This window comes from Meriones unguiculatus, chromosome 11, assembly GCF_030254825.1.
Source record: "Meriones unguiculatus strain TT.TT164.6M chromosome 11, Bangor_MerUng_6.1, whole genome shotgun sequence".
Lineage (NCBI taxonomy): Eukaryota > Metazoa > Chordata > Mammalia > Rodentia > Muridae > Meriones > Meriones unguiculatus.
The window spans coordinates 57,355,167-57,373,882 of record NC_083359.1 but is presented as its reverse complement, the minus strand read 5'-3'; the positions used below and the strand labels follow the sequence as shown (position 1 = coordinate 57,373,882).

At 51.8% G+C, this 18,716-nt stretch overlaps 1 protein-coding gene across 2 annotated transcripts; it reads right to left on the bottom strand.

The window, feature by feature from the left end:
- Positions 1-452: 452 nt before the first annotated feature.
- Tnnt2 (troponin T2, cardiac type) lies at positions 453-18,702 on the bottom strand. 2 transcript variants are annotated; one of them, XM_021636666.2, is made up of 17 exons: positions 16,388-18,702; positions 14,608-14,609; positions 12,437-12,482; positions 11,463-11,473; positions 11,350-11,361; positions 9,139-9,168; positions 7,178-7,267; positions 6,881-6,916; positions 5,984-6,017; positions 4,952-5,015; positions 4,631-4,747; positions 3,853-3,930; positions 3,294-3,404; positions 1,900-2,009; positions 1,273-1,363; positions 989-1,029; positions 453-690 (listed from the first exon to the last, which is right to left on the bottom strand). In XM_021636666.2, exons 1-17 carry the CDS (start codon positions 16,459-16,461, stop codon positions 645-647), a joined length of 993 nt encoding a protein of 330 aa, XP_021492341.1. In that variant the 5' UTR covers positions 16,462-18,702; the 3' UTR covers positions 453-644. The 2 variants fall into 2 exon arrangements, with proteins under 2 accessions (XP_021492341.1, XP_060220343.1); XM_060364360.1 differs by lacking the exons at positions 11,350-11,361; positions 11,463-11,473; positions 12,437-12,482; positions 14,608-14,609; positions 16,388-18,702 and having other exon boundaries at positions 9,142-9,289.
- Between the last annotated feature and the right edge of the window lie 14 nt (positions 18,703-18,716).

Below are 18,716 nucleotides of genomic sequence, written 5' to 3'. Positions count from 1 at the left end.
GAGGCACTCAGACTAGACAAGGCCTCTTGGCAAGCTCTAGCCTGAACAGCTGCCCAATGAAACCATCCTTCCTTCCTCCCTCAAGGGCTCCCTGCCCCCTCAGACAGTGGACTCTTAGTGCCCAGGCCAGGAGGAGAAAGAAAACAGGCACCATCCAAAGAGGCCCCATTGTTCCCCAGCAAATGACTCATATGAAGAATGCTTCCTCCCTATGTGACAGCCCTCTCCCCCTGTATGCTGTTCCTGGTGACTCACGGAGGCTAAAATCACAAACCCTGTCCGCTGTTCGCACCTCCCTCCCAGGCTCTGAGAATGTATGTGCGTTACTCAGGCATCAGCTTCTCCCCAGCTGTAAGTGAGTAAAAGAAGACCAGACTGGCATGAATTCCTAGATACGAGGGTCTAGGTTTCATGTGACACTTGGGGGAAAATGAGAAATACCATTCCATATATGCAGTGTGCTGGCCTTTTATTCCTGGCATGGTGTGGGCATAGGGGTCAGGCAGAGTACTGGCTTCTAGCTAGGCCAGCTCCCACTTTCCAGATGGGAGTCTGCATTGAGTGTCCAGGAGGACCCAGCACTGGGATGCACAGGGCTGGGACGCAGGCAAGGGGCAGAGCTTTGGCGAGAGCAGTTCTGTCTCTCATTTCCAACGCCCAGTGACTTTGGCCTTCCCACGAGTTTTGGAGCTGCAGGAGAAACATGACCCCATCAGATGGAGGGAATGGTGGTGGCAGTTTTCAATGGGGTAGAGGGCAGGCTAGGGGACACTAAGGGTTGAGACAAACATCCTGGAGCAGGGGTGAAATATGACGACCACTTTGGGCTCCCCCCCATCCCACCCTGCACTGGCAAGCAGTGGCCAAGGCTGAAAGAAGGAAGCTGTGAACTGCAGGAGAGGAGGAAGAGCTGGGGTCAGAACCCTCACAGCAGGGTGTGGAAGGGGAAGGCAGGAGGTGCTAAGAAGGAAGGGCCACAGACACTTACACTTTCTGGTTGTCGTTGATTCTGTTTCGCAGGACATTGATCTGGAAGAAAAGCAGGGAAGATGAATGATAAAGTTGGGGCTCATTCAGTGAGGCCTGAGGGAGAAGAGGGCTCAGTGTAGAGAAAGGGTGCAGAGAGGGAAGAGAAAAGAACCAGAACGCCTGGTGTTGGAGACCAGTGTGTGAGTTGAAGGGACTGGGGACAGGAACGGGGCCAGTGGGTCAGCAGTGGTGGGGACTAGGTCAAACCAGGAGCATGGCAGGACAGGCAGGGGAGCAGCTCACTTCGTATTTCTGCTGCTTGAACTTTTCCTGCAGGTCAAACTTCTCTGCCTCCAGGTTGCGGATGCTCTGCCACAGCTCCTTGGCCTTCTCTCTGCAGGAGCCGCAATGGGAGTGGAGTAAGGAGCCGTAAGACAGGCCTGGGGTGGCGTTGGCTTTTACTGTGGCCCTGATTGGCCTTCACTCAGTCCCGGCCTGTCCTTGCACATTTAGATCTGCAGAGGGTACCTCCAGCCTATGCTACAGGCCCGGCCATCCTGGAATTCTGGGTCCTGGCTACTGTGCCCAGTATCAGGCACAGACACGAATGGCTGCCAGAACAGAGTTCTGGGAGTCCTGGGAGCTGAGGAGAAGCCCTGCTGGTACTGTAGAACATCTAGTTCAGCCTTCCCGCCTCCTGTGTGCATGTGGGCAGGCAGGAGCTCAGACAAGAAAAGAGCCTGCTCAGTTTTCTTTTCCTGTCAGCAAAGCTCAGAGAGGCCTAACTTGCTGAGGTCCAGTGCCAGCCCTCAGTATTGAGCCTTGGCAAATGTGTGAGGGAGGAACTCCCTCTGGTGGTTCACAGTGAGAAGTACCTTCCACCTCAACTCTAGGGAGGAGTGCCAGGGGCCACCCAACCACCTGCCCCACCTCAGCTGGTCTTCATTCAGATGGTCGATGGCCAGCACCTTCCTCCTCTCCGCCAGAATCTTCTTCTTCTTCTCTCGCTCAGTCTGCCTCTTCCCGCTCTTTCGCTCTGTCTGAAGGGTGTGGTGAACACTTGGCTAGAGATGGCTCCTCCCTGTCCCCCTGACCCTCCCAATACCCCAGGGAGTAGGACCAGGTCTGCAGAAAACCTGGTTCTCATCCTATTTCTCTAGCAACATGACACACCCTTACCTTCTGGATTCCCCCAGAGAAACTGAGGCAAGGGCAACCTAAGGGCTTACCAGTCTCTTCCAGACTCCCTCCTCCCACAAGGCGTGCTCCCCTCCCAGGGAGCTCCCTAAAACTACAGTGAGGAGCAAGAGAGCTACAGGTTTTGTACCCACCTGAGCTTGCTAAACCAGGAAACCACGAGAGAAAGACCCAGAGAGAAAGACCAAGACCGCCACAGAAACATGGAAAGAAGCAGGACAGGAGACAGGAAGACAGGAAGGAGAGAGTGATTCACTGCTCAGCAAAGGCTACCTGCTGTGCCAAGCACAGGTCTGGGGGTTGGGGAAGTGTAATTTGGACCACATCTGCCTGATGTGGTCATTGTGAGGACAGAGACACGCCAGCAGAGCTAGGACTTAGGATATCTAAAACAAAATATTCTGAAGCCTCCATGCATTAAAAAAAGAAGAAGAAGAAAGAAAGAAAGAAAAAGAAGAACAGGCTTGGTTGGGCATGGTGGCCCATGCCTTTTTCCCAGCACTCGGGAGGTACAGGTTAGATGGATCTCTGTGAGTTTGAGGCCAGCCTAGTCTACATAGTGCTACATAGTGAGTTCCAAGACAGCCAGGGCTACATAGTGAGATCATGTCTCAAAAAAAAAAGATAGAGTGAGAGAAAAGAAAAGAAAAAGAAAAAAAAGAGGCTCAAAGGGAGATCTCTAGTGGGTGTGAGGAACTGACTGTCTACAAGCAAACACTCCACATCTGTGCAGCACACACTTTTCATGTTAGCTCATTTGTCTCTGAAGCTTCAGGGTAAGCAATACTAGGCCCTGTGGGGACACTGAGGTTATTCAGGCCACACTGCTCTATGCAGCAGAATCGGGTGTCTAACCAAAGCTCTGACTCCAGAACCCAAGATTCTAACAGTTGCACCCAATCACCTTGGGGAGACAGCATGAGGAGGCATATTAGTACTCTGACCTTTGCCCACAGTAGACTCCTCCTAGTGAAACCATGGTCAGGAAGATAGCCAGCTCAGGGGCCAGGCATGAGGACACCTTAGGCTTCAGCCAGAGCCATTGGGAATCTCATCACGGATCCAAGCAAAGGCAGCCCTGCGGATACACTGGGATCTCCTGGCACCCAATGCTGCTCCCCACCTACCTTCTGGATGTACCCTCCAAAATGCATCATGTTGGACAGAGCCTTCTTCTTCCGAGCCTCATCCTCGGCCTTCCTTCTGTTCTCCTCCTCCTCACGCCGGGCCCTCTCTTCCTGATTTCAGGGAGGGCAAGTGGATAAAGTAATAGCAAGGGGTGAGGAACTGATATTCTTTACACATGAGATCAGCTTTTCTTCCCACTGGATAAAGAGCTTTCCGAGGTACCTTTTGGCACAAAATGGGCATACCGGACTTTACTGAATGGGTAGATGAATTGTATGAATGAGTTAAGGAAGCACTGATTCACATCTGTAAAATCCTACCATCCCTCCTCTCCAGGCTGAGAGGCCCTTGGTCCTCATGTAGCCTGCACCAGGGAAGGGATGGGGGGTGAGCGGGTCTCAAAATCACAGCACGAAGCCCCAGCCTGTCTGTCCTGTTCATTGGTGTGATGTCAGCACTGAGCCATTAACCTGATAGATGCCGTAACAAATGCTGAGATAAATGCTGCCTTTGAACCATGTCTATGAATAGCTCAGTGGCTGGACCAGGATCACTCACAGCCAGGCGGTTCTGCCGCTCCTTCTCACGCTCGTTGCGAATGCGCTGCTGCTCAGCCCGCTCCGCCCGCCGCTTTTCCTAGGGAGAGAGGTAGAAACTCCTGTGTGTGCCCATGAGGGATCTTATCCCCAGTACAAGAATCAAGAGGTGGCCTCTTCCACAGGCTTCTGCTCTCAGCGTGCTCTATGGGGGCAGATGGAAGTGGCCCATTACAGAAGAGGGTCCCATCTAGGTAAGGGCAGCCACATGAAAGTCCATTGGAGACTGTCTCAACTCTGAAGGAAATGCCAAGGGGCTCCTCTTGTTCCCCTCAAAAGCGATATCCACATTCTGGCCATGGCCCCAGCTCCAGCCATACTAGCTTCTCTGTGCTTAAGGATGCATGGCTGGAGCGCACAGCTGAGGAAAGCAGGTTTGGTACAGAAAAACAAAGAATCAAATAATCTCCTCTCTCAGAGTGAAATTTTGGGAGTCATCTAGGATACCTTAGGCTCATTCCATGATCCCTGCATTAGTGAGACAGCGATGAGCGATGGGTCAGGGACAGAGACAACAGACATTGGACTAGTGGTTCTATAGCCAGCGGCCGGTGGTGCCCGGTTAGGCCCAGCTAGAGTCAGAACTTACCAGGCTCAGTTCCTGTTGGCAAGGAGCAACCACACTGATAGGCAGGTGGCAGGGACCCAAGGAGAGCAGTACCCAACAGGTTGGCAGCTTGAGGCAGGCTTCAGGGGCAGGGGAGGGAGGGCAGGGCGAACTGTGGGAGATTGACACCTACGATCCTGTCTTTGAGAGAAATTAGCTCCTCTTCCTCCTTCTTCCTGTTCTCAAAATGAGCCTCGATCAGTGTCTGCAGCTCATTCAGGTCCTTCTCCATGCGCTTCCTGTGGATGTCCTATGAGGAGAGCCTGCCTGAGAGCCTGCCACACCCGTGAAGTGGGTGGGCTCTGTGTAAAAGGTCCTGTCAGGGCTTGGGGCTGAACCTGAGCCATCCTGCTGATGGCCTGCCCCAGCCCACAAGATCCAAAGCTCTGTCAGTCTCACCAGAGCCCTCATCACCACCCCAGCCTGGGCTGCTCTAGCCAGAGCCACCACTCACATCAAAGTCCACTCTCTCTCCATCGGGGATCTTGGGTGGCACCAAGTTGGGCATGAAGAGCCTGCTGCAGAAAGGAACGGGGAGAGTCAGGGGTCACCAAAGCGACTGGGGACAGGAAGGACTATGTGTTCCTGGAACCTCTGGGGCCTTCCTTCATCCTGCAGGAATGTTTACCTCTGTGGTGATGTCATCACCGATGTCTACCCGCTTGCTCAGATATTCACTAAGGAAATGCATTTTGTCCTCTCATTAGATCCCTGAAGGGGCCAGTGCTGACCTCCATTAGGGAAACCGAGGCTTAAATCTTCACAGCTGGGAAGCAGAAGGGCTGAGCTAAGATAGAGTCCCTAGGTAGATGTCTGGTCCTTGATTTCCTCATATGCTCTTGGGCCTTCGGGAGCTAAAGGGAGATGCTCCAGGGAACACAGAGCAGGCAGCCAGCGCAGAGCTAAGATTGGCATGGACCATTAAAGGGCAGGAGGGTGCTAAAGTGCCATCTGCTGGTTGGATAAGCATTGCCAAGAAGGAAATGCTCCCGCCTGGATGGCCCCACAACTCACAGCCAGCAGATGTGCTTCCGGGGATGGGATGACTCTGCCCTGTTCTGCCCCCTTTTGCAGCTCCCTGAAGCTACCGTGCCTAGGTTGGCAATTTCACTGCTTGGCTCTCCAAAGTTTGCATGCCTTTTCCCCTAAGTCCCACCCAGGCCAAGAGGGAGGTTATCTGTGGGGTGGACAGTGGATCTGCCCCCCATCACTGCCTCTTCCCCATTCTGAAGATGAACGTAACTCCCTCCATGTTAGTGTAAATAATTGGTAGTGAAGTGCAGGTCACTGTTTGGCTCCCACTCCTCCCCTTCCCCTCAGGCAGAGATCTTCGTGCAGTCTCCAACCTGCCCAACTCTCTGTGATAGTCCCTGCCTACCACAGCTCCTGCTCACTATACCACATGCACTCCTGTCTCTTCCTTGCTACCCTCCCTCTCTGGCCTCTGCTCTCAGGGCTTTACAACAGACAGGCGCATCCCACTTACCTGGGCTTAGGTTTGGACTCCTCTACTGGACCATCTGAAGGAGAGAGAAGGAGCGCTGCAGTCAGAAAACCTAGATGTTCCTAGCTCCACCCTGAGCTGGACACCTGTGAGCCTCTGTTTCCCTATTTGCACAGGGAGTCTCCCAGCCCTGGTAAATCTGGACTTCCATAATCACCAACAGGCATGAAGGAAGCCCAGAGGTAAGGCCACAGAGAATGGCTGGCCTTGTCTACAGGCCCTGGACACGAGACACTGGAGCCTCAGAGCCTTCTCTCGTCTGTTCTGGGTTGGGAAGGTTGCTTCTCGGACTTCACGGTATTACAAGGTCCTGTGGAAAGGTTCCCAGGGGCTCTGACTCTAGAATCTATCCTAGATATGCCTATTGGTTTATGCCCTGGACATCCTTGTAGCCACAGGACCAAAGGAACTCCCTTAGTGGGCATGATTCCAAGGTCTGACTGGCTCTCCCCCACCCCCAACCTGTGTATGTGTGACTGGCGCCAACTGACAGAGGCTGTCTGACAAAGACCGTGATGATGGCATCACTACAGCATGGCCCATCCAGGTCTCAGAAGTCATTCCTATAGACACCAGACCTCACTGGCACTGTCTGGGTGCCGGGAGCCTCTGGTGTGAGTGCAGCTTCTGAGTCCAATACCCTGCACAGACCAGGGGCCAGAAGACACTGGTTGCCTCTCCTGTTGGGCACTAAGGCCATTTCTCTGAGGTAAAGAGGACAGAGGTTTAGAGCCTCCCAAGCCCTACAAGTGCCACCAAGTTCTGCCTTCCAACCCTTTCCTGTACAACTTCTGGTGTAATCCCTGGGCACAATCCCCAAGGCTACCATGAGGGGTTCTCCTGTCATACCAAACTCCCATGCCAATGTCCAGCACTTACCTTCACCATCTTTGGCTTCTTCATCTGGACCAACCTCTAAACAAAACACAAGCAATCAACACAGGTCCTGTTCTGGGCTCAAATTCCCCTGAAAACATCCCCCATGGTCAGGCGCTGCTCGTTTGTAGGGTCAACCATGAAAGAAGCACTGGATTGATGATCATCAGCCAGAAAATCGACTGCTGCATCCCCAGTCCAGGCAGGAATCTCAGGCACACAGGCTAGAAGCACCTGTTGGGCTGACTTCTTAAAACAGTGCCCCGAGTGAGCCCCTGGTCCCCTCATCCTGGGCCATACCTTCTTCTCTGGTCTCCTCTGTCTCAGCCTCATCCTCAGGCTTAGCCTCAGCCCCACCATCCTCCTCCTCTTCCACTGCCTCCTCTTGCTCTGGAGAAGTAAGCCAGATACCATGAATAACCAGGCCCCTCTTTCATCATGCAGACAGCACCCCCAGAACAGAGATCAGACTGGAAGAGGTAGAGCAGAGCCAATAATATCCAGGTTCCCATGATGTGGGAGCCATGGACTCAAATAACAGAAGGAATGCTGCTTGGTCCCTGGTTAAAACCAGAAGATGACAAACTAGAACACAAAGCCACACACCCAGCCCAGTCTACTTCTGTAGGATCACAGGCCCATAACCTTACCCACTCATCTATACTCTCATCCCGCCTCAACCCCACAAGTGAGTCAGCAAAGCAGGGACGGTGGGTCTGCCAGCCAGGAGAATTCACTGTCTGCTCCTTTGCGGGGAAAGGGAAACCCAACAGAAGGCTACCACCTGACTGGTAAGTGTCCCACATTTGCCTTCCTGGGAGTTTGGGGATCAGACCTGAGTCTTTACCAGTGTAGAGACAGATTTGCTACCTGGAAGCTGCTGGATAAGCCAGATATTTGAGGTGGGAGCAGGTGACGTGGCGGTGGGTGCTACAGAGAGCACCAGTGATGGAGGACATCAAGACCCACTGCTGGGGACCAGTTGGGGTGGGGACCTGTTCAGCCTCTTTCCACCCAATTTAGAACTTGCTTCCCCTATGACCTCCCTGGTGTTATGATCCCATTGTCCTCCCTAGCTGTTCACCTCAGAGGCTCCATTCAGTGCTGGCACCACAGAACAGGTCCTGACTAAACTGAGGTGCTAGGGAAAGTCTGTTGTGAATCTCATGGCTCTACAAGTCTACAGTCCCTTCCTCATACCTAACAGAAGCCAAATCCATGAGGGTGGATAAAATGCCCAATAGTTAGAGACTTGTGCCACCCAGAAGGTTGCCAGGAATTTCTATTTTCATCATTTGCTTGGCAGGATGTGGGCCCCGCCTCTCCCAACCTTCAGAAGGGACAGGCAGATTAGGGAGACAGGATGCCATCCAGACCATGACTCAGCTTGGCGGAAGTGCTTGTACCACTCAGTGATGGATAGACTGACAAGTGGTGGCCCCTTGGCAGAGGAAACAGAAAACACCTCAGGATGGAAAGACCCATCAGAGGAGAGAGGGGACCTCCACCCACTCTGCCCCATCTTCTCTGCCCTCCTTGGCTAGGACTGGGTCCTCACTGAGGTCATGGATGCCTCTTCTTTCAACCCTGCAGGAGGTTTTCCAGGTAGCATGAGGGTGGAGGAAGCTGTCCAGTTATGGGGTCCACCTTGAGGCCACCATGCTAGCACTTCTCCTGTTCACCCGAGGCTTCATCTCTCATGTGCCCTTTGTTCAATGGTTATTTAGAAGCCTAATGAGAAGGGCTCCCTAGATGTCACTGTAGGAAAGCTGGTCCTAAAATGAAGCCCCATTCTGTCCCTCTTGCCTTCCTGTTATCCCTGGGAGCAAGCCCAGCCTCACCCCACCACTCAGCAGCACACATCTGAAGAATGACATCATGTTCTTTCTGCCCTGGTTATTTCCAGTCTCCTCTGATACTCTTCAATGTCTTTGTCCCCGGAGCCCTACAAACTTGGCCATTGTGCCTTAGGCAAAACAGGGCAAGTCCCCACATGGAACACACTGCCATGCACAGTGGAGCAGCTGAGGTTTGTTCCTGCCGTAAGAATCCCTCTGTGACCACATGTGGAACAGGTGGGAAGACAGGACAGCCCAGATCCTTCCTGCTTTCCCCCCCCCCCCAGAGAAAAAAATCAAGAAGGAAAAGAAAGAATGGGTGAGGGGTCCTGGACCCTCTGAAGTTGTGGGCCTCCCTAGCCCAAGCCCAGAGCCCAGGAGGACAGGAGAGCAGGGATGGGAACGGGACAGGGAAAGCTATACTACCGTCTTCGTCTTCACTCCAGTCTTCCTCTTCTGGGTGCAGGAGGTGACGGCAGCAAAGGGGGCAAGCGGAACAGGTTAGCATGCGGCAGAAAGCCTCGCGGCAACACAGGCTGCAGCCAGCTCAGAGTTAGGCCTGAACTCCAATTCCCAAGCCAACACTCAAGCAATATGGCAGGCTCACTACTCCGTGGCATCCCTGAGCCTCAAGCAAAGGGACAATGTGCAGTCACTTGCCAACCACTACTAAGAAGAGAATAGTTTAGCATGCCTAGCTTCAAGCAAGCTTCAGGCCCTGGCTTCTCTCGCTAAGATAGTGGACTTCAGTATCTGAGAACGAGAAAATTTTCACTCCCCCTCTAACTTCTCTCACACTCCTGCCCTGAATGAGTTTGGGGACTATACCACAAAACACATACAGTGTCCCAGAATCACACATATAGGAAAGCCCTACTGGGAGCCATACCAAGGTTGCTGGCCTGGCCGGTTGGAAGGCCTTAGACTCATAACCTGAGGAGATCGGCTGTTTCCCAGTTGTTCTTGATGCAAATCTCTGCTTAAGGAAGGGCCTGACAGCAATGGGAAGACCCTTTCCCCTAGGAAAAAGGCTCTTAGGACTATCTGTCCTATAGGTTTCAGCCACTCATCTGGACCTTTCCTTTCTGAGCCAGGGGGGTGCCTCGGGCTATCCAGGGCAAGCATGATACATGCAGATGTGACAAGAGTTCTGCTGAGGCCTTCTCTAGCTCCCAGAAAGATCCTGCTGTGTGTAGAAGCCAGGCTGGAGGTCACAAGTCTGTTTCCCAAATACCACCACCAAGAGCCTCCTATGATTAGGTGAAAAATCCTCCATGGCAAAAGAATCCTCGGCAGATGGAGCCCCTTCCACAAAGGAAGGTGGAGGCAGCTGGGCTCTTGATTCAAAACGCATTTTTGAAGCTGGGCATGGTTGCTCATGGCTTATGCCTGTTATCCAGTACTGAAACTGGGGCAGGAAGATTGCCAGAGCTTGAGACCAGCCTGAGCCACTAAAAATAAAATTAAAAATGTTTAAATTTAAAAATAAAGAGAAAAGAGAGGAAAAGAAAAGAAGCCATGGTTTGAGCTTTAGCTCAGTGGTGGGGCACTACGTGGACTGCATCGGAGATCTTCTCAACGGCTCCTGAAAACCAGAAGTGGCATTTGCCGGCCCTTTCTTCTCTTGGCTCCTATTTGGGTCCATTACCCAGAACAGGTTTTAAGGAGCAAGAGGCTTCCCTCTTTCACCAGAAAGCCTGAGCAGGGGAGCTACAGCTCCCAAGACCTTCAGGGACCCTTTTCCTTGTGTCCGCACATGACATGCCTTTGCCAAACCACTACAAACCAGGCTGCAGCCTGCCTGTGGTGTGAAGCCAGAAGCCACAGGATCATAATGGGGCCTCCAGGAGGAAGGAAGGGAGAGAGAGCTTCCAAAGACAGCAGGGCCCAAGCCGAGGATGGACCTTTGCAGATTTTAATAAAGCTCATGTCCACAGAAAACATCCCATGTAACAGAGCACTTTCAGGTTCATAATCACATTTGAAAAGGTAGTAAATGGAATGTTCTTTGGTTCATTAATGACATTATGGTTATATTTGTTTATTTAATGGTACTTATCTTTTGTAACTTTTAATTTAATTTTTACATATATGGATGCTTTGCCTGAATGTATGTCTGCGCTCTGCTTGTGTGCACAGCACCCATGGATGTCGTCAGATGCCCTGAAACTAAAGTTACATACAGTTGTGAACCACCACATGGCTACCAGGAATTGAACCTGGGTCTTCTGGAAAAGCAGTCAGTGCTCTTCAATGCTGAGCCATCTCTACAGTGCACACATCTTGAACTATGTGCTGAAACAGTAAAGCATGTATCTGGGAATGATTTTGGAGTGTCTCTTCAGAACAGCTAAGATCAGCTGGAGATGAAAGAAGATTGGCCATGTTTATGACTAATGAGTGATGAGAATGTGGAGGTCATTATTCTTTTCTTATTGTCTATATACATTTCAAAGTTTTCATGGCAAAAATGTTTTACACACACACGCGCGCACACACGTGTGTGTATGTGCAGAAGTGATTAGTTGGGACATCTCTGCTCAGCAGGAGTTTGGGGCAAATACAAGCTGTTTTCTGAGAGACACTAATCTCCCGACACTCCTTTCTGGCTCCCCTCCTGCCCAAGGTACATACCTTCCACAGCATCTGCTTATATGAGAAGGCCAGAGCAAAAGAGAAGAGAGAAGAGGTGGGTCAGGTTCCAGTCACACTGTCCTCCGCCCGTGTGCACACCCACGAGTGCTTACCTTCCTGCTCCCTGGATATTAAAGAAGACAGCGTCAGTACTAGCGCACAGGGTACACACACACACACACACACACACACACACACCTCCACACAATGACCTTTCCCTGAAGCCGGCCAGCCCCCTTTTCCAATCCCTACTTGTTCAAATGGTACTGCAAAGACTGCAGCTGCCTAGCTCACCCTTAGCCAGTGCTGTCTGTCATTGTCCCCAGCAGACGTCTAAGTCAACAATCTTGGTGTCTTCAGTTCCTCCTAACTCCTCCTCTCACCTCACCTCTCAGGTTCTCTCAGGCAGTGCTCCTTTTCAGAAAGCCCTACTCTCCTAAGTCTCTCTCCAAATGCTCTCCAGGTGAGGCCTACCTTTTCCCCACATCTGCCTCTGCCCATCCTAGCACCCTCTTTCCCTCTTTCCTGAGTTCCTGTGCCACATCTGCACAAGCCTTTGCTAAGTCCTTCCCTGGTTCACCTCAGCAGCCCCAGGGGAAAGGAGGTTCCGTGCAGGTCTGTGAGACCTCCCTGATAATTCTCTATATGGAATAACTTGTTGGATTGCCTAACCTCGCCTTTGGCTTCTCCACGATAGGCCTGTGGACAGGCACTCTGGGGTGACTGCGGATCCTGGGCTCTGAGGCAGGACGGGAGCTAGCACCGTTTTTGTGGCCTCAGGGGAGCTGTTGAACTTTTAGCAGTTCCAACAGTCCCAGCTTCTCAGCTTGCCTCCTGGAAGCCAGTGGGAGCAAATAAGACCCTGTTGGCCCTGGAACTGAGTCCTGTATTCCCAAAGTCCCAGCCTGAGGTCTGCCTGGGATTTGCTAATCAGAGGTACAGAATTAGGAAGGAAGGGAAGAAATCCCAGCTCCAGGTCCTGGAAACAGGCACAGCCAGCCACTCCTTCCAGGACATGAGGTTGCTGGCTGGCTCGCTGGCCAGGTGTGAGGGGCAACACACAAGACAGGGTGCTCCCCATACTTACTCCTCGTACTCCTCCACTACCTCCTCCGCGTCAGACATGGCCTCGGCTCGCCCTCCAGAAAGAGAAAAACATCACTGTAGGAGGGGAAGGCTGCCTCCCACAGGAGCTCTCTGCGCCTAGCTGAGGGCTCAGAGAGGCCTGGGGTGAATTCACTGGGTGACCCACAGTGCAAAGCTAGTTTCTTCCTCTGTGAGGAAGCAACCATGACACCTGAGTCACAGCAAGGTAGCCAACTGGTGTTCATCCATTCCCCTGAACAGGCATGTCACCCTGGACTTCATATGTTCCTATTTGTAATCCTGTTTCTCCCCTTTTCAAGGGAGCAGAGAGAGTCCTACTTAAAGAGCACCCCATTATGCATGCTCTCATCCTGGCACACAGCTCCCCCGGAAGATGAACTAGTGAGATGAACTCTAGCCCCGTATAGCGTGGAACTCAACCACTGAAAGAGAGAAATGACTGGCTCATTTTTCTTGACAAAAGCCGATGGTAACAGTCACGTGCTGTATGATTCCACTTACAACTTTCCTGAAATGGCAAGATTGAAAATGTGGAGAACAAGTCATATGGACTCGTTTGGAGAAATGATAATAAAAATATACACAAGGGAGTTTTAAATTTTGTTTATTTCTGTGTGTGTGCGCATGCGCACCTGAGTGTCACAGTGCGTGTGTGGAAGTTAGAGAACAACCAATGTAGGTCCCAGGGATCAAACTGGGGTTAAAGGTGATATGAGCCACAGGACGTAGATGCCGCGACCCTACCTTGGGACTGTAAGTACGTGCTTATTTGCTGAGCCATCGCTCCAGGCCTTTTGCATTGTTTCTTAGAGCTGTGTATTAATCCACACAGTCTCAGTAAAGACTCCGGCTCTAAAGCTTCCCTGAGAAAACGGTGGAGCTATTCCTCTAAGTGTGGCAGGAACAGAGCTGGGTCCCGGCTGTCTTCTGTTAGGTGCTGAAGGGCTGGTGTAAGCGTCTGCAGGACAGTTTAACCTCGGTTCTCTCTGAATGATAGAATACAGACATCCCTGCCAAGGGACCTTACGAGGACCCAGCAGATATTAATGAGTGGACATCTGGACATGGTCAGGTGTAATTATATGAGCTCAGGGAGCCACAGAGAGAGGTGGCAGGAACAAGGCCCCAGTGTGGGATTCATCTGGCTTTGAATGGTGCCTCCCTGGTGCCCCTGAGTATGACCTTGGAAAAGTCATTTCATTTCCTAAACCGTAATTCCCTTTGGGAAATTTCTCCTCCCTTGGTGCATGCAACAGAATGCAAAGATTAGAGATAGTATAGTGCCTTGAATGAAGTACAAACTCAACTCATAGTGGATGCAAAGTTAACAAACTGTAACTAATATTAAGAAAATATAAATAAATAAATAAATAAATAAATAAATAAAATTTAAAAAATAAATAAACCAATTCCTAAAGGCGTATCAGTACCTAGCCCAGACACCGACACATTGACGCAATGTAGGCAGCGCCCCCTGTTGTTGGCAATGTAACCTTCCTGATAATAAATGTACAAGAAAGAAGGAACACAGGATGTGAGGGGGCTCTGCAGTAGAAGCAAATTGATTGACAGGGCCACCCTTACGTCTTCCTCTTGTGCCCTGCTTCCTGCCCACCCTGAAGCCACCCCCCCCCATAGCCTGACCCACATTGCCAGCATAGAAGGATGGTCCAGCTTCTGCCTTCTCCAATTTTCCCTTTGAATCCCAATGAAGGGAAAAGGGCTGAGATGGAACCCAGGAGCCCATCTATGGACATCCATGAAATGCAAGGCACTGATGATTGAACTGGTGGTCAGCACGGGGCCACCTTTGAGACTGAGGGGTTTCCAGGAAGCTGGGACTTCCCAGATGTTCTAAGTAAACACGGCCTCAGACTCAGAACTCGCTGCAGCTTGGGATTTGTCCAGACCTGCATTGTCGGGGACACACAGAGCAATTCACCACTCTGCTCTGTCTGCTGGCGTGGGACGGAGACGGTGGGGGAGAAGCCTTGCTCAAAGGGGAACTCTGGACAGCAACCCCATGCACTGTGTCACCCTGACACCAATATTAAGAGAGTGACCCCTCCCATACATGTCACCAATGGGGAAGGTGTGTTAGTAGGGAGTGGAGCTGTATTCTATTGAGAGAAGACTCAAACACCAGATGACCTCTCCCTGGACCTCGGGATGAGCCTGGACTCTCCTGAGCCCAGGAGTCTGGCAGTAGAGTCACCTTGTCCAAACCCCCAGAGGAGCCCATTTCCTGGGATGGGGTTGGGGAGAATTCCTATCAAAGGAGGTGTGTGGCTGCCCAGGACATTTTCTCTGCCCTCCCACCAGCTTAGAGCTGCTGGGTATCTTGCTGAGATCAGAGGAGGTAGAACAACTTGGTTCCTGCCTCCAGGAACACCATCCAGCTCACAAAATGGCACACAGACCACAGAGTCTGAGGAGTGCCCCCAGCCAAGGGACACACCTAAGCCAGGTGGGCTAAGGGCCAACTGAGCCTGAGGGTTACCAAACAGGAGGAGATGGGGGAACAGGCGGGCTGAATATAAACATGACCCAAGGACCCCACACTTTCCCCAGCGTCTTACCATCTCGCTACCCTCACAGAAAGCCACAGTCAGTCACCTTTCATGGGTGATAAAGCAAAATAAAAGAAGACTCGCTTTGGAGATCAAAAGACCCGAGTTTTAAGCCAAGCTTTTACTGTGTGGCCTTAGGTATGTCACTTAAGCTCTCTCAAGTTTTCATTGATTTTTACCTATAAGAGAGGTTAGCCTGGCAATGTCTGAGGAGCATCGGTGCTGTCCTTCAGCCCCTGTCCACAGCATTAAGCTGGGATCTTCCTAAAACTCCAGCTGTTAGCCCACGAGCTGAGGAATCAACAGAGGGTAGAAGGGAGGGGTAGAGGCAACTTGATCTCAGATTCTTCTGCCCTGAGAGGCAGAGAAGGACCTGTCCTGTGAGAAGAGGGTCAGAGGAGGAATCCTGGAGGTCAGGTGGCCTCCAGCTGGACTCTCTGCGGAATGTGCTGGAAATTTTTACACTCCAAGCCATTACCTCCCAGAAGTCAGAAAAATCTGTCTACAATTTGAAGACACTGAGCAAGAACAATCCCTAAGACCAAGTAGGGATGGGACAAGGGTCACACTGGAAGGGACATAGAGGGTCCCAGGGAAGGCCTTTCAGTGTTGACAAGCTTAGCTAGCCTCTCCTGGGAAAGGGATCTGGGCTCACCAGCCCCCCAGTGCTAGCCAGCCCTGACCTCCTCCAGGCGTGGAACCACAGCTGGTCCCAGCAGCCCAGTGGAGACTGTGCATCAGCTTGGAGAAGCCCCATCAGGTCCACCCTGTCTCTGAAGAGTCCACATTTCTTGGAGCTTCCCCCTACATCATGTCTGTTCCTGGACCTGAGAGCTGGGTTGCCAGGAGTCATTAGCAAATATAGCCATGCCTGCTTCCTGGGCCTCTAGAAGAAAGGTTTAGGTGTTCCTTAACCTGGATCTGGGGATCTCTATTGGTTAGGGTTCTGTTGTATTTAGTGGCCCAACAATGATCCAGGCCACTCTACTTACAGAAAAACAAATAAACAAAAAACAAAAAAACAAAACACCTTTACTTATGAAAAAAAAAAATCTCAGGAGGGAAAACAATCTACCCAAGGCCTTGAAACCACACAGTATCTTTAGTGATAGACCGGGAACTCCAACTCACTTCCCATCAAGAATGCAGAATCTCTCTGCTCCGCTCGTGTTGGAATGTATCCTGGAAACAGCTCCTCTAAATGTGGAGGTGTTCTCCCCTCTAGAAGGGGCCATGGATTTCAATCAACCTGATGACCACCCAGACTGGACACAAGCACAGCCCAGGGAAAGGTGCTGGGAGGAATTCCTCGTGTTCTGCCACCTGCCTCTCTCCTTTCCTAGAGCCTCCCCCAGTCTTACCTCTGAACAGGAGCTGCACACGGGTTCTGAGGTATCTGCTCAGCCTCAGCAGGGACTGTCCGAGGGCAGAGCATGGAGAGGGCTTTAAGCAGGCATGTGGGCTGGGGCCCTGCGAGCCAAGCCCTGCGGTGGGAGGAATGTGCAGCAGGAGATGGGAGGGGGACACAATGAGGGGTGTTGGCTGCTATTTTGGCAGGTGCCCAGCACAGGACTAAAGGAACAAGTGCCCCACGCCATATAAGCTCATGTGGTCCTCCAGCTGCTCAGATAAAGCTATTTAAAACCACAGCAGATATGCAGGGAACAGGCTTGTAACATAAACCAGCTGTCCCTCTTGAGAATCCTGATAAAGCCGATGCCAGATGCCCAGGTCTGGGAGGGCAGGCTGGGAGCAGGGTTGGGGGCAGAAGTCAACCTCAGAGACATTTCAAGACCTTCTGAGCTAAGTCCTGCAGAGCAGAGGGCAAGAGCTCCAAGATGTCTTCCAGGCTGTTGGCTGTTTCTGATGGCCCAAATGGCCTCAAGCAGACTGCAGGCTCTGCAGGCCTTAAGGGCATCCAGTCTTCTCCATGAGCCCCAAGGCCACACACCACCTCCTCCTCTCCCTCCTCATCCTGTTTCTCCTCGCAGAAGTGGGTTCCAGTGGCTGGAGGAGGTTAGACATACTCTCCTTAGTCTGGCGGCAGGAGTGTGAGTGTCATAGAGAGGATTCTTGGAGTTTTCCCTGCAGCTTTGTCTGGCTTGTTCACCAGATCAAAAGATCCATAAGATCAGGACCAACCTTTTGCTGTAGTCTGAAAGTTTATGTCCACCAGCCCACAGAGTGACTGGCATAAAGTAGGGGTCAGGGTGTGATGAAAACTAAAAGAGGAAACTAAGTTTGGGGGCAGCCGAGATGGCTCTCTCCACTTCTGCCTTCTCAGCAGGGCCCACCAACTCTGAAGGACAAGTACTACCACAGACCAGGCTCAGCTTCCCAGATACCCCAAGCCCTGAGATCCCTGACACTTCAGACATTGTTAGATTCATTCTCTTGTTTTCCACACCAAGGAAACCAGATTTAGCCAGCCTCGCCCCTTGCCTTCTTTCCTGGTCATATGCTCCTTTAGTTCTGCCAATTAGCAGGGTCGTGGAGACCTCTACACGAAAGTCCTTGCAAAGATCCTCTGCACACGATGTCCACGCTTCTAGCCAAAGTGCCCATCGCTCAGCTGACACAGTCCCCTTCCCATGGTCTCTAGCAGCCTCTGAGCCCAATGACTTTGATCCCCAGCTCCAGCTTATCCAGAGCCATGTGCGAATCCATGCTGCCAGCAGGTCAGCAGGCAGGACAAGCTGGAGCCGCAGCCTTGGCAGGGGGTGGGGCAAGCAACCCAGGAGAGGGGGGGCTCAGGAAAGCTGGGGGACTTGGAAAGGCAGAGGGAACACTTGGAGGACTTAGTGTCTTAGACGCAAGGCTTCATCCAGACCGCCACTGCTTGGCAGCCGCACTGATGCACCAGTCCTTCTGGGCATACACAGGGTGTTCCCGGCAGGTCTGCAGGGTCTTCTCTCCCTGCCCCCAGGCCAGCAAAAGTGTGAGGCCAGCTGCAGGAGACTCACAGAGGTAAACCAGCCCGGGCACTGACAAATGAGTACACACAGGTTCTGGGGCCTCTGTCCCTGGACTATGGGACCCAAGACAAGGACCCAGTTCACTGGCTGCTTCCGCCCCATAAACTAGGGAAGCAGGGGCCCAGTGCTAGACTTATTAGCCATGTTCTGAGAAGCTGTGGGGTTGTCCCAGGCTACAAAGTGGGTATGAGCAGCCTTGAACTCATTTCTCTATGGTTCTAGATGAATCCAGAGCAATCAGTTGGGAATAGAGCTGTAATGGCTGAGGAACTCCTTCAGACTCCAGCCGTAACGGGGTTGCAGGGTGCCTTTCTTGCTTTCTTGTACATATTCAGGTGGCTCAACCTTCTGTTAAGCACACATGGGGCCACAGTGCTGAGGACTGGGAAGAGGAAGCCTGGAGAGAAGTGTGGGTTGGAGGTGTATGGCAGTTCTGCACTCTTGGATGTTTTCATTTCATGTGTGTTTTGCCTGCATGTGTAACTGTGCACCATGTGCATAAAATGCTCACAGATTCTCTGAAGCTGGAGTTCCAGACGTTTATAAGCCGATGTGTAGGTGCTGGGAACTGAACCTAGGTCCCCTGGAAGAGCACCCCGTGCTCTTAACTGCTGAGCCAGCTCTCCAGCCCTCAGTTACGAACTATTAAGTCACCAAGCTAGGACCACTGGTGGCGATCCTACCACCTTAATACGACAGAAGATATGAATGAGAA